Source organism: Lycorma delicatula, chromosome 5, assembly GCF_047948215.1.
Source record: "Lycorma delicatula isolate Av1 chromosome 5, ASM4794821v1, whole genome shotgun sequence".
In the NCBI taxonomy this organism is placed as follows: domain Eukaryota; kingdom Metazoa; phylum Arthropoda; class Insecta; order Hemiptera; family Fulgoridae; genus Lycorma; species Lycorma delicatula.
The window spans coordinates 126,193,546-126,214,263 of NC_134459.1; the positions used below are offsets into that span (position 1 = coordinate 126,193,546).

General features: G+C 30.6%; 1 protein-coding gene across 1 annotated transcript in view; it reads right to left on the reverse strand.

Annotated features, from left to right (window-relative positions):
• Nucleotides 1-20,718, reverse strand: part of LOC142325347 (uncharacterized) — a 156,195-nt gene that overhangs the window by 133,659 nt on the left and 1,818 nt on the right. The window contains exon 2 of the mRNA XM_075366997.1: nucleotides 8,807-8,920. Coding sequence (XP_075223112.1) covers nucleotides 8,807-8,920 — 114 coding nt within the window. The remainder of the gene's footprint in view (nucleotides 1-8,806; nucleotides 8,921-20,718) is intronic.

Genomic DNA, 20,718 nt, shown 5'->3' on the forward strand with positions numbered 1-20,718 from the left:
TAAACTAAACAAGCTTTAATTTCTATTTATTGTTATTATCACAAGCATAATTTCAATGAACACAGTGAGGTCTAAAGAGCAAAGCCCTCTTGGCTAGACGGGAAGGACAAGCGAAGCGAGTTCTGACCAGCTAAACATCCCCTGTCCGCGACTGGAAACGCAAATAACCATATAGCGCGGGGGCGAAGCCGTGACGGCAATACTAGTATACCCGTGCGCGCGTGCGCGTTTGTGTGTGTGTAAATATATATATAAGATCAATCTGTACGTATTTCATTCAATGCAGAAAGATACTATTCGTATTAAAGTTAATAAATTGCAGTTATAAGTTTTAATTAAATCTCAAATGGTTCATTATAATTCCATTATACGGAAGTTTCTTTTTTAATATTACAAAGAAGTTATGAAAACAAATTATTTTATAACGTACTTATTTTATTAACAAGATTTTCAAATTAGCAAGGTTTCAGAGTTTATCATTATCTTACGACCATTATCATGTTATGTTGAATATACATAATATACACTTTGAACCCTGTCATTATTTTGATAAATTATCAGGCAAATAATTTAAGTTGCTATTACTGTTTGGTGTAGATGAAACAGTATAGGATTAAAGTTCCATGTAATAAAAAAATATTTCCCTCAATCGATGAGTAGCCCTTTTCAAGAGCGATGATCACAAAATACATACCGAACGTAGTACACAAACCAGCACGGGCATCCATACTGAACACATACATAAACACGCGTGCGCGCGCGCGCGCACACACACACAGTATATCCTAAGTTATCAGATTATCAGCTCAAACTAATCCGATAATTATTCATGTTTAATATTATTGTATTCTAAATACACACACTTTCATGTCAGCCGTCAGTTCTGTACAGAACATTAAGACGGTTTTAGGAAGATTAAAAGGAACCGAAGATACATTTAAATAAACAATAGGATTCAAGTAAATTTAACAATAATACATATTTCAAATTACTGGGTTGGTTGAAATTCTATTTCCTCAATTATTAAAAAGAAAACGGTTAATATTAAAATGTAAACAAAAGAAGTTTTTAAAAGTGTTTTTCTTCTGCCCTTATTCATTCCGTGGTAGCTTTTAACCACTGAATTATCTTCTTTTTTTTAATGAAATTTTGTCCCACTTTATAAAATCAATGAATTTTCAATCAACAGCTTAAGACGGTTAAGGCCATTTAGATTTGAAGAAAACACCATGTCATTGATGATTCCCCGACCAAAAAACGGAACTTGTCAAATCATATGTACATAGGTCCATTAAATTGCTTCTCGGCATCCTATCCATTGAAGTAACGTTTGATCGAGGTAGACTCTAACTTGAAACCCACCGGGTTGGTCTAGTGGTTAACGCGTCTTCCCAAATCAGCTGATTTGGAAGTCGAGAGTTACAGCGTTCAAGTCCTAGTAAAGCCAGATATTTTTACATGGATTTGAATACTAGATCGTGGATACCGGTGTTCTTTGGTGGTTGGGTTTCAATTAACCACACATCTCAGGTACGGTCGAACTGAGAATGTTCAAGACTACACTTCATTTACACTCATACATATCATCTTCATTCATCCTCTGAAGAATTATCTAAACGGTAGTTACCGGAGGCTAAACAGGAAAAAGAAAGAAAGACTCTAACTTGAAGACCACAGTGAAGAAGTGTCCCATCATCTTGTTGTTAAATATAAGGATAGCTAAATTTAATTACAGGATTGTTTAACCGAAAATATCAAAATTTCGTAAATTCTCAGGTTATGAATCGTCTCTTACATTTCCGTAAGATCCCAATACTCGTTTATGTGATTCCATACCAAAATATGAAATCCAGATAAATTAATTAAGTTCCTTATCCACGGTTACGCGAGTATTTTCATCAGACTTTAAACACAATTATGACGGTTATTAAAGCCATTCGATTTGAATCATACTTCATCAAACCTTATCACTGGATGGTAGGAAATCTCCGCGGAAAGGAGGATTATTCGTATTATTTAACTAATTAAACTGAAGCACGTAAACTTGATTTTGTTTTGTGTATTTAGATGCCGATATTCTCAATTTGCGAGAGCATTAAAAATGTACTGAACGAAAATTGTATATTAATATATTAGCTGATATAATTACCTACAAACTGAAAATCGAAATTTCCTAACTGTTACAGAATTTAAATTTGTATGCTGGAAAAACTGAATTTTAGTCCAGAAATAGTAGAACAGAGAATTTTATTATTTTAATATTCGTGAAGGAACTCGGTAAAAAAAAAAATTATGTAAACTATGTAACATATTCATAACAACTTATTTGAATACTTCCCTACACTTTAGTTTAAAAAAATGTACCTTCAGTGTTTTCATTACATTCATGAATAAATACAAACCAAATACAGTCTCACATGCACATCATAAATAAAACACCTACAACTATGAGTATGAATCGGTCCGTACAATCTAGATATTCATGTTATGGAAATTAAAACTGGTCCTAAAGATTTGACTTAACAAAAGCTGAACTCATTTCCCGGAAAGTTTGTTTTACAGCAGCAAAATTTAATATAAAAAAGATAATTTTATCAACTAGACTTATTACCTGCATTTATACATTTCATTTCGTTTAAATGATGGTACAAAATATTAAATGTATACGTTGAAGCTACGCTAATAAAATATGATTTATTTTAAGGTCAGCAGAAAATAAGAATTACACCAAACGTAATTTCTTCTTTAACAAGCGGGAGATAATTAATTTTTTCAACAATTTTTTGTCCACCTTTTATTAATTTACTCGTAAAAATTAGATGTTTAAAACATTATTACGAAATTTTATTTGATAATCCAGTAAATACATACAATCATATATACTTACAAAAACGTTTTTTAAACACACCGTAGTTTGATTCCAAGTTTCATCCATGTTAAATTGTAGATAACATTTCGAAAGAAATGATCCAAAGGTTTGTAATTCATTTTTTTAAATAGTTATTTGTATCAGTAAGAAACCGATTTTAATTTTTATCATGTTTAAAAAAAATTATATAACGTATTCTGTTTAGTTAATATTTCGTTTTTAATATTATTAATCGTTCAGAGAAAGTTTTTATCGCGGATATGCTTGGAAAAACAAATAAATACCGGAGTAAGTGCTTCTACTTTCTGATAAGGTAATAAACATAACGCATTTTTATAAGATCTATGTAATTTATTTTTTCGGGTGAAGTAAATTTACATTCATAAATTATTAATTTTTCCATACATATTTAGAAGATTAAATAAGGTCAAAATCGTAGATTTTTTAATACTTATAATTTCAAAAAAAACTTGCAAAAGCTCACATCAATACTTTTGTAGGTCGAATTTTTATAACATATTTTTTAACGAGGCAATATCTTTGTATTGAATTCTTTTGTAGTAACTTAAACCTCGGTAACACCAATATTGGTTGACTTTTACTAAAACCGTTAAACAGGTCTTTGAAATATTTGAGAAGAAATCTACTATATTTATGCATCGTTTATAATATTGTCATGTTAGAGAATATTTGTTTCTTTCATTATTAGTTTGCTTCAAATTATTTCATACATTTTTTAAGTCAAACTAATAATGAAAGAAACAAATATTCGTACAACGATAACAAATATTATTGACAATGATCTGTAACACCAACCATGAGAGATATTAAAATTAGAATATCCGAATAACATAAACAATCTTGCTTTAATATGACATTCGAGTTATATGTCAGATGACAACTTAGTCACGATTACTTGGCCCTTATACTTATAATGGCAACAGAAATAAAATATTTATTTTTTTCTTTCAACTAAAAGTAGTATGAAGTTTTATTTAAAACCTTTTCATTAAATAAAAGCTTCACAAATTACATCAGTTGAACAAAGAAGCAAGGAACAAGTAAATTTAAGTTAAACATGAGAACGACAAATACCAGCATAACTATTCATTTGTCTTCCGAATTCTAAAGTACCTTTATTTACCTTATCAACGTACATTTGCTTACGGATAAAATTCATAACAGACATAACTCCTGAATCTTTAAAACCGGAAACTAAAAAAACTAGACGGTTACATTCATTTTACAATGTAGAAGTCCCTCTCAAAACAGTTTCCTACCTTTTAAATTTCGATCAAAATGCGAAATTTTCTAGAATAATCGCGCATAACCATGTCTGTAACTTTTTTCCTTCTAGTCCAAAATTTTAATTTGGGCTCAAATCGTTCCGGTTCGGACTAAATTAAAACCACTGAGTAAAACAGCATCGGGAAAAATGTTTCTCATAAATAAAATACGTGAGTATTTACATTTTAGATTAGAAGATCCGATTCTATTGGATAGGCGCTTCATTCGTTAGCCTTATTGTGCAGCCACAACTGAGTAGAGAACATAATCCACGGGTAGGCCTATTAAAAGACTCCTTCCTGGCAGCGGGCGCCTATTTCTCCCAGAATCCTTGGGAGATCGAAAATTTTTAACCCAGGTGGGAGTAGAATATTAGTGAACATAGATCTTAAAATTTATTAGCTAACTGAAAGTATTCTGCTGAATTGAAAACTGTTAAAGCAGAGTTCAGTTTTAGATACCAAGTTATATTCTTACTATCAGAGCTGTTTCTAATCTTACCCCAATAAGCTGGGGGAGGGGGGCTAAAACTTTTGAATCACTTAAGTAGCTACTTAAGCCTAAGGACTCTTTTGTTAATGCCAGAAAAGTTTTGAGGAGAAATAAAGAAATTAACAAAACATCACTTCCTGAGAGCTAAAGAGCGATAAAGTAGTTTAATTTTCAGTATTTTCTAAAACGCTAACTACTACGTAAAAAACCCCAAAGTTTTATACCTTTAATCCCATAAAGAAGCGAAAACTGCCAGCTGGCTTTCTTTCTCTGTAAAAAAATATTTATACTTTGGCCCTATAGATATAGAAAGAAACAAAATATAAGTCAAATTAACATTTTATCATTCGAACAATAAGAAAATGAAAAAGGATCCAGGCCTTCCAAATACCTTTGACAACACTTCCCAATAAGTTACTAGGTCGTAATTGCCGGGAAAACTTAATTTATAAAATCCTTAAAATCTGTTATATCAAAATGACGCCCAGCTTCAGGAGACAGATTAATTAAGTACTTATATTTATTACAAAGTTCTACCACCTGCGACAGATGTACACACGATAAATCTATTGTTTTTTCCTACATTTCCTTAATTATAATTATCCTAACTGGGCCAAATCGGTTAAAAAATACTCTACGGTCTTTATTATTAATTGAAATGGATTCAATTAGCGTTTTTATTCCTTAGATAATTGCCCTTCTCGCAAACGAACAAATAACCTTTTAAAATAAGAACTGGATAAAAAATATTACTTCATATTCAAATTATATTATTTATATTAATATTGGACAGCTAGAAAAACAAACTAAAAATAAATCACTGAAATTTTTTTTAATGTTATAATGTTAATATTATAAAATGACGGTTTTAAAATATTTAATAAATACTGGTTTGAAAACAATAAATATCTAATCAAACAACCAATTTAAAAAAAAAGTATTTTATAAATTTTAATTTACTTTGCTTTAATGATGCCGCAACATTTCCAGTCATAGTAATAGACTATTGTGTAAGAAATTGAATAAGCCCATTATACAACACTTTTGTTAACTTGTCATCTTTTGACCTAGATCTAGATAGGTTTTACTGTAAAAATATTCGCTTATTTTAATACGGATATTAATCAATGATCTTACATAAAAAAAAATCTTGTCGGTATCTCCATTTTCTGAAATACCCGATCTCCTAGTTTACATATTCCTACGATTTAGAGAACTAAACACTAAATTGAAGGACAAATTTTAAATAGTATTTTATAGTTACTTAGATTACAAATAAAATAATATTTATCTTTCCTAAAAACTCGACTTGAAGTAAGAGAGGAAATGGTTACCTAAGCATAGTATGTATTTAGATAGGAAAAAGGTCAAAGAAATGTAATTGACCTAATAAAAGCTACCGGCGAGAAGAATACAGAAAAGAAGAAGATATGTGTACGTTTTGTAAATGCGAGAAAAGCATTGGATCCTATTAAACAGGATAATAGCAATATTAAAAACTAGTTGAAAAGTTAGAATATTAATTATATCTTAAACGCAGACCTGATACAAAAAAAACTGAATTGTTTGGCCTAGGAGTAGTGAGAAAGTTTACCCAATCTTCTTTAATTTGAATATTGCAGATATGAAAAAACTTCTACAGAGGATGATGAAGGGAATCAGTATAGGAAGAAGGAAAAACATTTAATGAAGTTTCTGGATAGCATGTTTTAGAAGATTACATGGTTTAGATTTAGGAGATGAAACACAGGATTTTCAACAGATAATTCCCAAATTAGAAAAGACATTATGCAATGAAAATTAACGTTAAAAACAAAAGTAATGAATTAGGAAACAACCGAACCAAAGAATGTTTGTACAAAAGAAGTAACAATTAAACAAATAAAACAGGGCAAGTATTTCTGCAATTTAACACACACAAAGATTCATATATTAACACATAGATTCTATTAACACAAAATTCTAATAACAACGGCTAAAGAAGCTTTGATGTTTTTAGAGATAAGATTAATTTCTAGAATTGTTCACTATTGTTAACATGTATTGTTAATATGTAACCTATTTTTTATTTTTTTATTTTTTTTTTTGGCTCAAAAGAAAAATTTAACAGAAAAAAATTTGACAAACATTTTATTAAATTTTTTTTTTTAAATGAGATTATGCAAACTTTCTTCCGCATCGTATAGTAGCTGTAATTTAACCAACGTAACCCCGCACTTTCATCAGACTTCAAAAAAAGTGTTATAGTTATGATACCAAAGAAAGCAGGGGCAGAAAAATGTGAAGAATACAGAACAATTAGTTTAACTAGTCATGCATCAAAAATCTTAACTAGAATTTTATACAGAAGAATTGAGAGGAGAGTGGAAGAAGTGTTAGGAGAAGACCAATTTGGTTTCAGGAAAAGTATAGGGACAAGGGAAGCAATTTTAGGCCTCAGATTAATAGCAGAAGGAAGATTAAAGAAAAACAAACCAACATACTTGGCGTTTATAGACCTAGAAAAGGCTTTCGATAACGTAGACTGGAATAAAATGTTCAGCATTTTAAAAAAATTAGGGTTCAAATACAGAGATAGAAGAACAATTGCTAACATGTACAGGAACCAAACAGCAACAATAACAATTGAAGAACATAAGAAAGAAGCCCTAATAAGAAAGGGAGTCCGACAAGGATGTTCCCTATCTCCGTTACTTTTTAATCTTTACATGGAACTAGCAGTTAATGATGTTAAAGAACCATTTTATTTTCGGAGTAACAGTACAAGGTGAAAAGATAAAGATGCTACGATTTGCTGATGATATAGTAATTCTAGCCGAGAGTAAAAAGGATTTAGAAGAAACAATGAACGGCATAGATGAAGTCCTACGCAAGAACTATCGCATGAAAATAAACAAGAACAAAACAAAAGTAATGAAATGTAGTAGAAATAACAAAGATGGACCGCTGAATGTGAAAATAGGAGGAGAAAAGATTATGGAGGTAGAAGAATTTTGTTATTTGGGAAGTAAAATTACTAAAGATGGACGAAGCAGGAGCGATATAAAATGCCGAATAGCACAAGCTAAACGAGCCTTCAGTAAGAAATATATTTTGTTTACATCAAAAATTAATTTAAATGTCAGAAAAATATTTTTGAAAGTGTATGTTTGGAGTGTCGCTTTATATGGAAGTGAAACTTGGACAATCGGAGTATCTGAGAAGAAAAGATTAGAAGCTTTTGAAATGTGGTGCTATAGGAGAATGTTAAAAATCAGATGGGTGGATAAAGTGACAAATGAAGAGGTATTGCGGCAAATAGATGAAGAAAGAAGCATTTGGAAAAATATAGTTAAAAGAAGAGACAGACTTATAGGCCACATACTAAGGCATCCTGGAATAGTCGCTTTAATTTTGGAAGGACAGGTAGAAGGGAAAAATTGTGTAGGCAAGCTACGTTTGGAGTATGTAAAACAAATTGTTGGGGATGTAGGATGTAGAGGGTATACTGAAATGAAACTACTAGCACTAGATAGGGAATCTTGGAAAGCTGCATCAAACCAGTCAAATGACTGAAGACAAAAAAAAACCCGCACTATTTAATCGTGTATTAGAATGTAATTAAAAAAATTTATAGGTTAATAAGAAAGTTATAAATTTTATGGAAAAACAAACCTAAGGTAGACTTTTTTTCATGCAATTTATGCGATGTTTAACGTAATAAAAAGATAAAGGTGTCACACAATTCTAATTATAAACATACAATTTTTTTTTTAATAATTACCATGAAGCGGGACACCGTATTCTCAAATTTAATTTGAGGGTAACCGGGTGGAAATTAATTTCTGTTTTACGTGAAAATTCGTTGCAATTTTATAAGCGTTTTGAAAAAAGTGGAAAATCGAAAATGGGAAATCATAAACAATTTGCCACATTAATATATATCCTTAAATGGGAACGATGGCGTTTAACATGCTATAAATACATAAAACAACAATTTTAATTAAGCAGTAATTTTAAAAATTAATGAATTAGAAGTAAAAAATAACTTTGACATAAATAAGTATAACAAAATTATATATTATTGCTATAATACTCATATTTTAATAAATTTAAGCAAAACATTCAAAAAATAATACTATATTTGTATTAAAATACGTTAAAAATTGTTTTTCTCACCTTGGAAATAGTTTATCACATTCTATTTCTTGCCATCCTTGTGTAGCTTCTTTTATAAGATGATCTAGTGCATTTTCAACGGGAAACTCCCCCATTAGCAATCTTAGACCTAACCTGAAAAATTGTTAAAAAAGATTTAATAAACATTATAATACCCTTATAAAAATGTAATAAAATGTAAAATCACTTTAATGTATAAATCATTTTATTCAAATACTGGCTGACACCAGATATTACCGTGGATTTGGATTCATTTTTACTTACTATTAATGTTGATTTCACTAATTTTCTAATAATATTACTCTCATGACATAAATCTTAGATAAAAACCCTTTTTCCCCTCCCATAGATCATTCTGACTCAGCAGGTTTTTTGCACCTCCAGAAGTACCGTAAATTTTTTAATTTCGCATGATCTTTTAGAATTAGATAGAAAAACATATAAAACATTCAAAAACCAAGAAATTTTAATATAGCGAGAGGGTTTGATTGGGCCTCTAGAGTTACACTATATCCTTATGTTGATATTTCAATGAATAACTGTTAATATTTAATACAATAATACTACAGTAAAATAAACGTTTTTTAACAGAATTAACCCTTATAATTCTCTAACATTAAACATAAACATTACATCAATACATGCTCTTAAAATCTCATTCTATAAATATCAGTAGGAGTGAGAAAAAACAATTTGAATAACTATAAATTAAAGATGTCTAGGTTATTCAATGTAGATTCAGTCATAATTATCAGTTTGTAGGGTGCATTGCAATTAACAATTAATTACGAAAAATCAACTTTTAAATAATAATAGATATATTGGTACTACCATAAAATAAAACAATAATAAAATTAACATTATACAGCCAAAATGTCCCTTTTAATAAGGAAAATAAAAACCGATAACCTAATAGTAAATAATAGTTTCGTGAACAATACAGGAATACATTTAACGTAATATTGAGCACTGCAAAAAAATAACTTATTAAAGTGTAAATTAAAAAAAGTAAAATACGCAATTGTCGATCGTAATTTATAATTAGGACCTAATAATTTACAAAATTTTACAAAATAAATATGAGTGCAATGAATATACAAAATAATAAAATTATTTTCATATTTTTCAAATATTTTTTGTAAATAAGGTTTTCTTTGTGAAAATATTTTATAGAATATCAACATGAGCGTAAGTATTTAATAGTATAGGAAAAAACATGACACAATAATATAATAGTCGAAAAACTATTTAAGAGGCAAATTTTAGGCGTACATCTGGATTAAAACTTGAAAAAGTGATGTATCCAACACGTATCCGTTGATAAACTGGAAATGCTGTTCGACGACATTGTGGAGGAAAACCTACATACTTAGTGTGAGACAGCGCAGGCTTGGCGACAGAAAATTTCTCTTCACCTTACATCTCTTTACAAAAGTCTAAGAAAGAAAGAAAAAAGGTCACGATTTTTAAAACTGAAGTTTTATGAAAAATCGTTACACATTCGACATACCGCTAAACAACAAGAAACCTAACTACAAAATTAATAAAATCAGAAAACAAGTTGTTGTCGAGACACGGGAGTAGTTTTCCTCTTATCTGTTTAGGTTCAAAAGAAGGACAACTGACTGTCAATACTGCGGATTAGAAGATACAGCTGAACGTACCTTTCACAACTGTCACAGATGGGATCAGAATAAGCATCCATCTTTATGAGCTAGGGTGGCTGACACCAGATAATACCGTGGAATATATGCTAAGAGGATGAGTTCAGTGGGAGGAGGCGTCAAAGTTAACCGCTGACATACTAAAGACCAAGGAAGATGAAACTAGAAACTTGGGTGAAGATTATCACCAAATACAGATAAAAGAAAAATGAGCGAGGAGGGTTGAGACAGCCCTCAGTGGAGTTGTCGTTCGTCTGGGTTTGTCTGGATGGGGGGCGGCGATGAAGCGGTGGAACTTCCGGCCCCTTGAACGGAAAAGATCGAGACCCGGCCACTGGTTGGGGCGGCTGGGACGGCATAGCCAGGCTTGGTGCAGATCTTCCTTGGTGGTTAGAGACAGGCACCCCCGTAGCTGAGTAAGTGCCTAAATGTTGATCCGGCTCCGGGTGGGTTTGTGCCCGGAGTGTAGGATCGATGACACTGTGGACCACGTGCTTTATGTTTGTCCTCGGTACGAGGCTGAACGTACCAGAGTTGTTAGGGAGCTCGAGAAAGTAAATTCTTTTCTTGATCTGCGAGTCAACTGGAAGACTCGCAGTGAATGGACTATCATGGCTGGATTCCTTCATTTCCTCGCCCTGAGCAGAACGACTGAGCGGGTATAAGTAGTGTGTCACCCCGGGTGGCTAGGGATCGCCTGGACAGTTGATTGGCCGCAGGTAGGCATGTTGGCATCGTGCCAAGGTCAGTTAAAAATTGTGGTGATTATTTTAATGTTAACTGTAAGCGAAACGACGACTGCACTGCCAATATGGGTAACCGTGCAGCCGTGAGGTGTAGTGGTATCTCGACGATGGTAGTAAGTAAAGTAAATGTCATGCGGGACTCGGGACTCTGCGATGGAGCTGAGTGGGAATAGGAGGCCTTTTCCTTGTAGACCAGACCGGAGTCAAATTAACATAGTCCGGGGTATGAACTGAAGTTGAGTTCACTAAGGGAACTACGATTAAATTCCGTTGTTGCGAGCAACATTTTTGTGGTATGTTATTTATTAATTTCCCTAGAATGATGAGCCACTTACACGAAATTGGCTCTATAAAGTTTAGAACTAGGCGCGAGGTTCGTGCTTTCGCTAACTCGGTTAGCTAGTTCAGAGGGCAACGATGCAGGACATTCAAGATTTCCGGATGAGGCCTGCAGTGAAGGCAAAAGCTGACTTATAAATCACTGATGCAAATGTCTACCGAGGCACTTACAGTGATGGCAACCCAACTAGGCCTGGCTTATTACTATGAGATGTAAAAAGTGACAAGGCGAAAGACGACTTCCGTTAAAGCCCAACAGGGCTATGAACGGAAGGGTGATGTGGCGACCAGAAGCGTCACAAGGCGGGTGTTTTCTCCTACGGGATTGGAATGATCCGGCTCCGGGTGGAGGATGCGGTGAGATAGGAGTTTTATTCGGTAGGGTGCGGGAACACATAGGCTCTTAAAAACATCTAGCCGAACGCGTGCGAGTCCGACACTCCCCTATTTATGAGGGATACGTAAATAGTTTTTCTCCGCCTCATCGAGAACAAAAAACAGCGGTAAAATCATGAGTGAAAGTACGACCTCGCTTCCCTTGGTAAAATATTAATTTACAAAGAAGTAAGTGAAATTATAACTTTCAAACAAAAATTTAACTGTATATAAATTTCCTCCGTAAGATTTTCAGATGAATACGATAAATAAATACCAAATCCCATGATCCACTCAACTATAATAAACATAAACGAATCAAACATCAAGTGTATAAAACGTATAATTTTATGTACTAATGAAGAATATGAGTAATACTAAATTATACTTTTAATATTATTTAAAATGAATAATATTAATTTTGATTTATAAACTTCCGATATTTTTACCTCAAAAGTTTTTTAGTCCATCGTAAAATGTTTAATAATGAAACTCTCTCTTCACCGGAAATCACTACTTTGCGACTTTTAAGGAATAACTGCGCCAACACGTTCATAACAGTTACTGATTCAGTTAACCACTACTACTTGTTTAAGAATTTACCGTGATGCCAATCACTGCCCGTAAAACTTACTTTTACCTTTTAACATTTTTTAAGGGATAATTTTTTCTACTCGTAAATCAGTTGAATAATTCAACTAGGTGATTCAAAGTTTTTCGAATTTATTTTTAGTAGAAATTTTATACTATTTAGAAACAAAAATAAATTTTTATTTAGAAATATACTTAGGTCTTTTTTGTTACGCACACCCCACTTTATTTTTTGTTATTTCTAGGGCATTTACATAAAATTATGATGTAATATCATTTAAATCTTCATATTAAACGATTAAATAATGTCACAGATAAATAATTTTGTAAAATCGTTTCCTGTGATGGCCTCTACGGGTTACTGATAAGATAGCGATCTGGTATTGTCTACCTGCAATGTTAATATCTCGTTGTTCTGAGCGTAAAAATTAATGACCCTCCATAATAATGTTCCGTTATTTAAAGTATTGTTTAGGTCAGTTTTAGGAAGTTAAGTGTGTAGAACTCACACTTAAATGTGTTAACTCGTTATGTTCAAGTAGAAAAGTGCTATTCTTGTGTTCAGATGGTCGTAGGTTTCAAACACCGCAAAAATGTGTGAAAAAACAAAAATTCATAAATAATGCATAAAAAAAGAATGCGGAGCAAGGTATTTTGACTACATCATGCGTATCTTTATAAATGTATAATTAGTGATATGAGTATCATATCTTACGACAATAATTGTACACACCCACACACCTGCAAAATTAACATAAAATAAAAAGTGTACATTTACAAGAACATAAATAAACAGTACAACTGGTAGTTTCAGTAGCTATTGATCACAAACTGGTTTGATAAGAAAAAAAATATATAAATAACATATATTATTCGGTTACGTTATTAACCAAAAATAAGAGAAAGTTCTTTTATACACAATTTACCTCATCTTCATTAATAATTAGTTAAACATTCACCTTATAAATAAAACAGAAACGGAGAAAATTTATCACATATAATAATGTGTACGAAAATACTTCTTGTCACCCAGACGGAGGAGATCCAGTTATATTCCTTTTTACACTCATACCTGGTCGCAGACCGCACTAACCTTGTTTATAATGTAAAAAATGCAGATAGTTGTTGCATAGTATCAAAAAAGTGGAATCCGCATAATGGATCACTTGGACTACGGGTCAATGACTTCATGTAACTCTCGACTAAAATGCAAAAGGTAACTGGAGAACTAGAACAGGTTAAGGGATAACAGGGAAATAATCTGACCTGAATCTACTATTTCCAGTTTTGCTGTACTGGAGATCCAGCGGCTTAAAGCGACCGTTAATACACCTTTTATATATACTTCAATTCTTGTATGCTGGTGCATGGATGTAATGTATCCATAATTCACGCGATAATAAATTACAAACAATTTTAACAATGGCCTTTAATCAGAGATGTATAAATTTTTTTCTTTAAAATAAAGCCTTAAAATTCTTTTACTATTCTGTTAATAAAACATCTTTTATTGCAATTTCCATCCGTTATTCTATTTTACTCTTTTACCTAAAATATCGGTCATTGATTTTACAATTCTTATCGGTCCTATTTTATTCTATTTAAGTACGGAAGTGTGAAATAGCACAACGGTAAACCAAATAAAACAGGAAAAAGAACGTCGTCAATTTAAGTGTTGTTTACGTATTGTTTTCAGAAACGTAATAAATGTCTACTTTCTGACCTGCATTAGAGCAAGTTACTAATTGCTTCCTCCTTTAAATAAATAATAGGCCACATAAACATAAAATGTTTGGTTTCATGTTTAGTGTAATCGAGAATGAAATGAATAAGGATAATAAATTTTCAAGTACGGTATACGCGGTGATAATTAATTTACACCCCGTGGAGAGTTAACACACTTTTTTAATAACCTATGTAATATGTTTGGTTAAAAATTCACATAATAAAAATTACAGTTTATTTTTATAAAAACAAAACTTTTGAATAATGTAGTTTCGAAAACAACAGTTATATTATTTTTTATAAAATATAGATATAAAAATAATTTTCAATAAGTTTAAAAGTTATTAGTTAAATATCAACCTACATTGAACTAGTTTTTTATGTAAGTAATTATAACGATGTCAGAGAGGTATCATAACCATTTCAACTGTAGGCAACCTGGTGTGAGACAGATTAATTTACTGCTCAAAACAGCATACCTATTATCAAGAATAATAAATATCCCACGTCAAACATATTAAGGAAACTGAAGAGTGAAATGGTTTCCTGTTCTCTTTTCACAGAATCAAATATACTATTACATATCAGCATGCAGGCCTATAAAAATGTAGATAAATCTTCAACTCAATAAAGCACACCTTTACTGTGTATACCAAAAAAAAGTGGGTGTACAGTAACTAACATTATTCGCAGGGAAAGCAATTCTGCATAAAATTTTTATAACAGTAGAAGACTCCTCTGAATTTTAACAGATTTCAACATACTATGGCTAATCGTTTTCGAGTTTATGTGAGATACATATGCACATACATACATGTACACATACGTACGTACAGACGTCACGCCGAAATTAGTCAAAATGGATATTTCCGTTGAAATCTAAAAATCGAAATTTTTCGCGATCACAATACTCCCTTTCCTTCATACAAGGGAGTAAAAAGTTGGTACATTTGTGCTCAAGTTTGCAACATTATTTTTTTCATAAGAAAAACGTTTTTTTCTCGAAAACATACCTAAAATTCAGTAATGTAATCGTACACAAAATAAGAATCGTATTTAAAAATACGAGTATTATGAACGGGAAAAAATTTTTCACACAATGTAACGTAAACACAAGTATGAACCCTCTAAAATAGACTAATACGGAAATTTTAGAAATTGCAATCAAATAAATGGAACAATTAGGAGAAAATTTCCATTTTCTTAGAGCATATAAATGTGAGGTTTTTAAAAACCATCATTAAGAAAAAAATATTTAATATCCTTAAAATAAAACCTTTATTCTAAACGATCTAAATCTTTAATCCAGAACAATTATTTTTACTAATTAGTAAGCATTTATGGAAGATTGTAAAGAAAGAATACAAAAATAAAGGGAATTACGTCGAGAAAGAAAATTAAAGAAAAGAATATTAATGATGAGACTCTGGACAGATAAAAACTAACAAAGAAAACAAATTAAAGTCAGATAAAGCAAACTAATTTTAAAATTATACTTTTACAGACTCGATGTAAAATACTAGTTTTTTTTTTAACTCCCGTACTCTGTCATCATCTTATGTCAATTCTAGTACAAACGAAAACAAAACCATTAATTTTTATTAATTAAATACTTATTTATATACAGAATATGAAATTAAAAAAGACATGACTTATCCATTACTAATTAAACAATTATTTCTTAATAAAGCAAAATATTAAAAATAAAAAAAATGAAACCGGAAATAATTTCTACGATTCAGTGTGTGTATATATATATTTTTTCCGTTAACTGCCACTTTCAGTGACCTTTTCATTGAATTCATATAATATACACGTCATTTTTAATATATTAAAATCCTTTTATCATCATCAGTGAAAACAAAACCGAAATGTTTAAGTCGAATCCATAAATAATACACAAGGAAAAACAAATTGTCTGAACTGTTCTGTAGATAAGGATGTGGTGTATAAATTTAGTAAACAACCCTGTGTAATTCATAATAATGAAATGTTATATAAATATAATTTATTACATAAACGAAAATAACAGTTACATCAACAAATATAAAATATAACTAAAATTATTAGTTAGAAGAAAAAAAAAATCTGTAGTAATGTAATAACAAAAAAAAAAACTTTAAGAGCAATAATTTAAAAAAAATTAGAACACTAAATATCTCGTGTTTTTAAATATAAACTATTTAAAAAATTACAAAAATAATTTGGTCGAAGACCTTCATATCTCTAAAGAAGATACAATAAAATTGCAATAAAACACGTCTTTAGATACGAAACGACTTTCAACCGAAAGTGAAACATGACTTCGTAATAGTATGCTATAATTATTTAATACATACAGCATTTAACACTACAGTTCATGCAAACAAGAATAATTGATCTGAAATAAGTTTGTGGTTATACCGAAATAAATGATGTATGTATAAAAATAGCTATATATTTTACCACAAAATAATTCTAAGAGTACATATCAAATAACAGTATTTAGGAAACGAAACACCACATTAAGAAACAAAACTAAAGTATAAAATATCTACCGAAAAGAAATATATTTTATTTGGAAATTTTAAAAATGTTCATCTTTTAAAATATAGAATTGACAAAATAATCTTTTAAAGTCTGCTCTAAGAGAATTTTTTTTACTTGATCAGACCAATAAAAAGACAGGCACGTCCAGAAATATCCATTTTTATTTTTGTAAATCCATTATAAATAAGTTAAGAGAAGAGTTAAAAATTGTAACAAATATTAATTTAATTATTAAGTAAACATATTATTAACACTATTATGTGATGCGAAATATCAGATAAAATAAGACTCACTTTTACTTTCCCGTCTAGCGCTATAGCAGATCTATAGCTTTAGAAGGGAACGTATTGTAATCGGTCAATTTCGGAATATGCTGTTTTCACCGGATTTTGACGTTTTGACATCTAAGGAACCCAAAAAACCGGATAGAAATTTTCCAGATGTTAATATTCGTACGTACGTGTGTATGTTTGGTATTGGCCTCTAAATCACCTCAATCTCCAGAACTACTGAACCGATTTCGACCAAACTTGGTCATATTACTTCTACTATGGGACATTGATACCATTAAATTTTCAACTTAAAAGGTCAAAGGGGTGACGCTGTAGTGCAAGGTTACCCTCAATATCTCGAGATTTCACTTAATTAAGATCATATTTTTGTTAGGCACATTTGTTAACAATTAAAAAATAACAATAACTGCAAAAAAAGTTTGCAAAATCGCACCCCCACCCCAAAATATGCTGCTGAAATCGTCTGCTATGTTGTGATGTCACAGATGAGCGGTACAGTTAAATAAATGATTAATATTTAAAGTGTAAAAAAGTAACTTGGTCTGGCCGACAAGCGAAATTTTTTCTATATAAATTGTGAAATTACATTAGTTTAGTTAGTGCTGACCGTCGCCGCAAGTACCGCTACACCCGCGCGAATTAAAGCGCGCGTGCGCTTTAGTTAGTCATTTAATTAAATAAACGAAAAAATATTATATTTAAATAAAATGATAAATATTTTTAATTAAGTTGTGTGTAAGCCGTGCATCAGAAACAACCCTGTTGTGTTGTCTTTTTTACTGGCGTTTTATGTCACGCGGTTTCACCGACCATAATTGACGTCTAATTCTGTATATAAATTGGAGTGAAACAGCCTATTTGTGCATATCGGGCGTTTTATGGACCTTATGGACCACACAGTTGTGGTCGCTGACTAAAACACACGCAGTCGTGTTCTAAAGAGAACCCTAAGCCGCAAAAACAAGTCGGCGTTCTCTAACTACAAGGAATCTTTATCGTCCATTTACACTGTTGTACCGCTCGTGTGCCGCCGGCTATTCACATATCCAGTACAACTAACCGCCTATTATTTTTTTTAATCCAGTTCTGTATTTTATTCAGTGCACGTCGTATCCTGCAGCAATCTCTCATAACAAATGGATGATTTTAACGCAGAACGTTTTACACAGGAAATGAAAAAGAAGAAAATCATGATTTGCGTTTCATCTTTGAAAGAATAAAAAATATCTCGACTTTGAAATACCGGATTAAGTAACACTATTAAATATATCCGACATCATGATATTAAATATAAAAATTTATGCACCAAATAAACATAATGTTGCTTTTATTTAAATCAAGTGTAAACTGCTGATGAACTTCTGATGTTTTTTAGCAATCGAAATAGCTACCCGGTTTTTTTGTAAATGATTTTTTTATGATATTATTTTAAGAATCGATTGGAAAATCTCTTTTTTGTATTAAAAAAAAAAATAATAAAGACCTATTTAGAAAAGTCACTACAAAGTAGAAAATAATTCTGCTTAATTCTTTAAGATTCCATTTTTTTTTTAATTGACACTAAATTAAAAATGAACATCTTAAAGTCTAATTTGGCACCTACTTGAAAATCATAATATTTAAAAAAATTAATCCCTTTATTCATTATTATATTTCTGCCGACATGGCAACAGAAATAAGTTATGAATTATTCGTCTTTAAAGGTGTATATATTTTAGCATACTTTTTTGTAATTTTTTTTTAAGTTTCTTCAAAGCCTGATATTTTAATTGTTATTTATCAGTATAATTCTTCCAACCATGATGCTAACGAACACTTCGGCGGTCCAGGGGGCAGGGCTTCCTGGCAACATGATAATGGCGATCGAAGCGAGATCTGCGGTCCTGGGGTTCGTTGGTCGAACCTCGGGTTAGGTCGGCTAGGGGTTTGGCTTATTTTATATATATGTATAGCCTATGTATAAAATTTCTTGCTCGAAAATAATTTAGATATACTTAGCAGTTTATCTGAAGTTTTGCAGGTGAAAATTTAATGATGATTGGTTGAGTCGTTCTTCAATTACGCTCAATTTAAGGTCGACAACAGACAGCAGACCCTCAATTTGAGGGTTATGTACGCGGTTATACAGCGAGTCACCTTGGTGGATATTTGTCTAGGGCCTACACATCATTATTTTAATTATTTAATCAAATTACGGTTAAAATAATTTATTTATCTTTTAAACAGAAAATATATTTTAATATTAAATAAAAAAACAGTATACCTCGTTTAGTTTTCTAACTTAATTTATGTTTTATACAAAGTAAAATAACGAAAAGTCAGCCTTCTTGTGCAGAACTGCGCAAGAAATGTTTACATAGATGTACGAGTAATGATGATAACAAATAAATTTAAACAGTTTTCAAATCTGCACGAGATAATTTTTCTTTAGAATCTTTCACTAATTTCATTTTTGGAAATTTGCTGCGAGACACAAAAAGTATTTCCTCCACTAATTATCTAAAAAATCACTGAAATCGATGCTTCTGGTTACAAGTAAGTCTTGAAAAAAAAATCGGGTGTAATTGAAAACGAATTAATTTTTTTAAATGGGTTAATAAAATTACAAAATAAAATATTCATCATGTAAAAACAGTTCAAAACATTCTAACGAAACTTTCAAAATGAGATTACCTGTAAATTTATTAATGTATATCAACTTAACTTAATCCATTTCTTTAAATGAAATCTTAACAATACGATTTATGCTCTCAAATCACAAATTTTTAATGGACTAAAAATTAAAAAAAATTTTCTTAAATTTATAATTTTAGTTCGTTAACTACTATAGTTATTCAGATCATTTTGATCTGAATCAGATAATCTTTTGTTTGAAAAAATAATTAACAGCAATCAATCCGAAAAAAAAGTTTTAAATAAAAAAAAAAGAACTACCAAAGGTGTTTTACAAGTTTCTCTACACCACTAAATTTGTCCAAGACGAAAGGCTCTTATTTTGTTTCATTTTTTATCAATCTTGCCATAAAAAACGACTCCTTTAATTTATTTTAAATTAAATTAATAAGTTTCCTTTTACTAAACAATATTATTTTGCTGATCTCTTTTTAGTTAAACCAATATTTCTGAATCCATCTTTAATGCGAACTCAAATATTTTTTAAAATCTTAAAAAATTGGTGTTTCACTCTTTACTGAATTTTTAATCACTACTTTCTTATATTTACATCATTTTTACTTTATACTATCAATGTAATATCATTATTTTAGTATATTTATAAATTAATATAAAATACAACATTTCTCTTCTTTTTTTATATTAGTTTTATATTTGAAAATGCCTCTCTGATAAAGACTAATTTTATAAAGTAGCCACCTACACATTTCCGATTTGATCTGTGTAACGTATAATTATGAATTGTATTGAATAAAAAAACTATTTATTTACTAGAAAATTGTATAATGTTTTATAAAAACTAGCAACATAAAAGAAATTAAAGAAAAATTGAAGGTCTGAAGTTAAAAATGTAATTCTTCTCTTTAGTTATTTAAATAATAATACTCGTTCCAAAACAATACTAAACACGTGAAAAGAATAATAATTAGCGTAAGATGAAAGTAAAATATATATAAATGGAATTTTAATTCAGACTT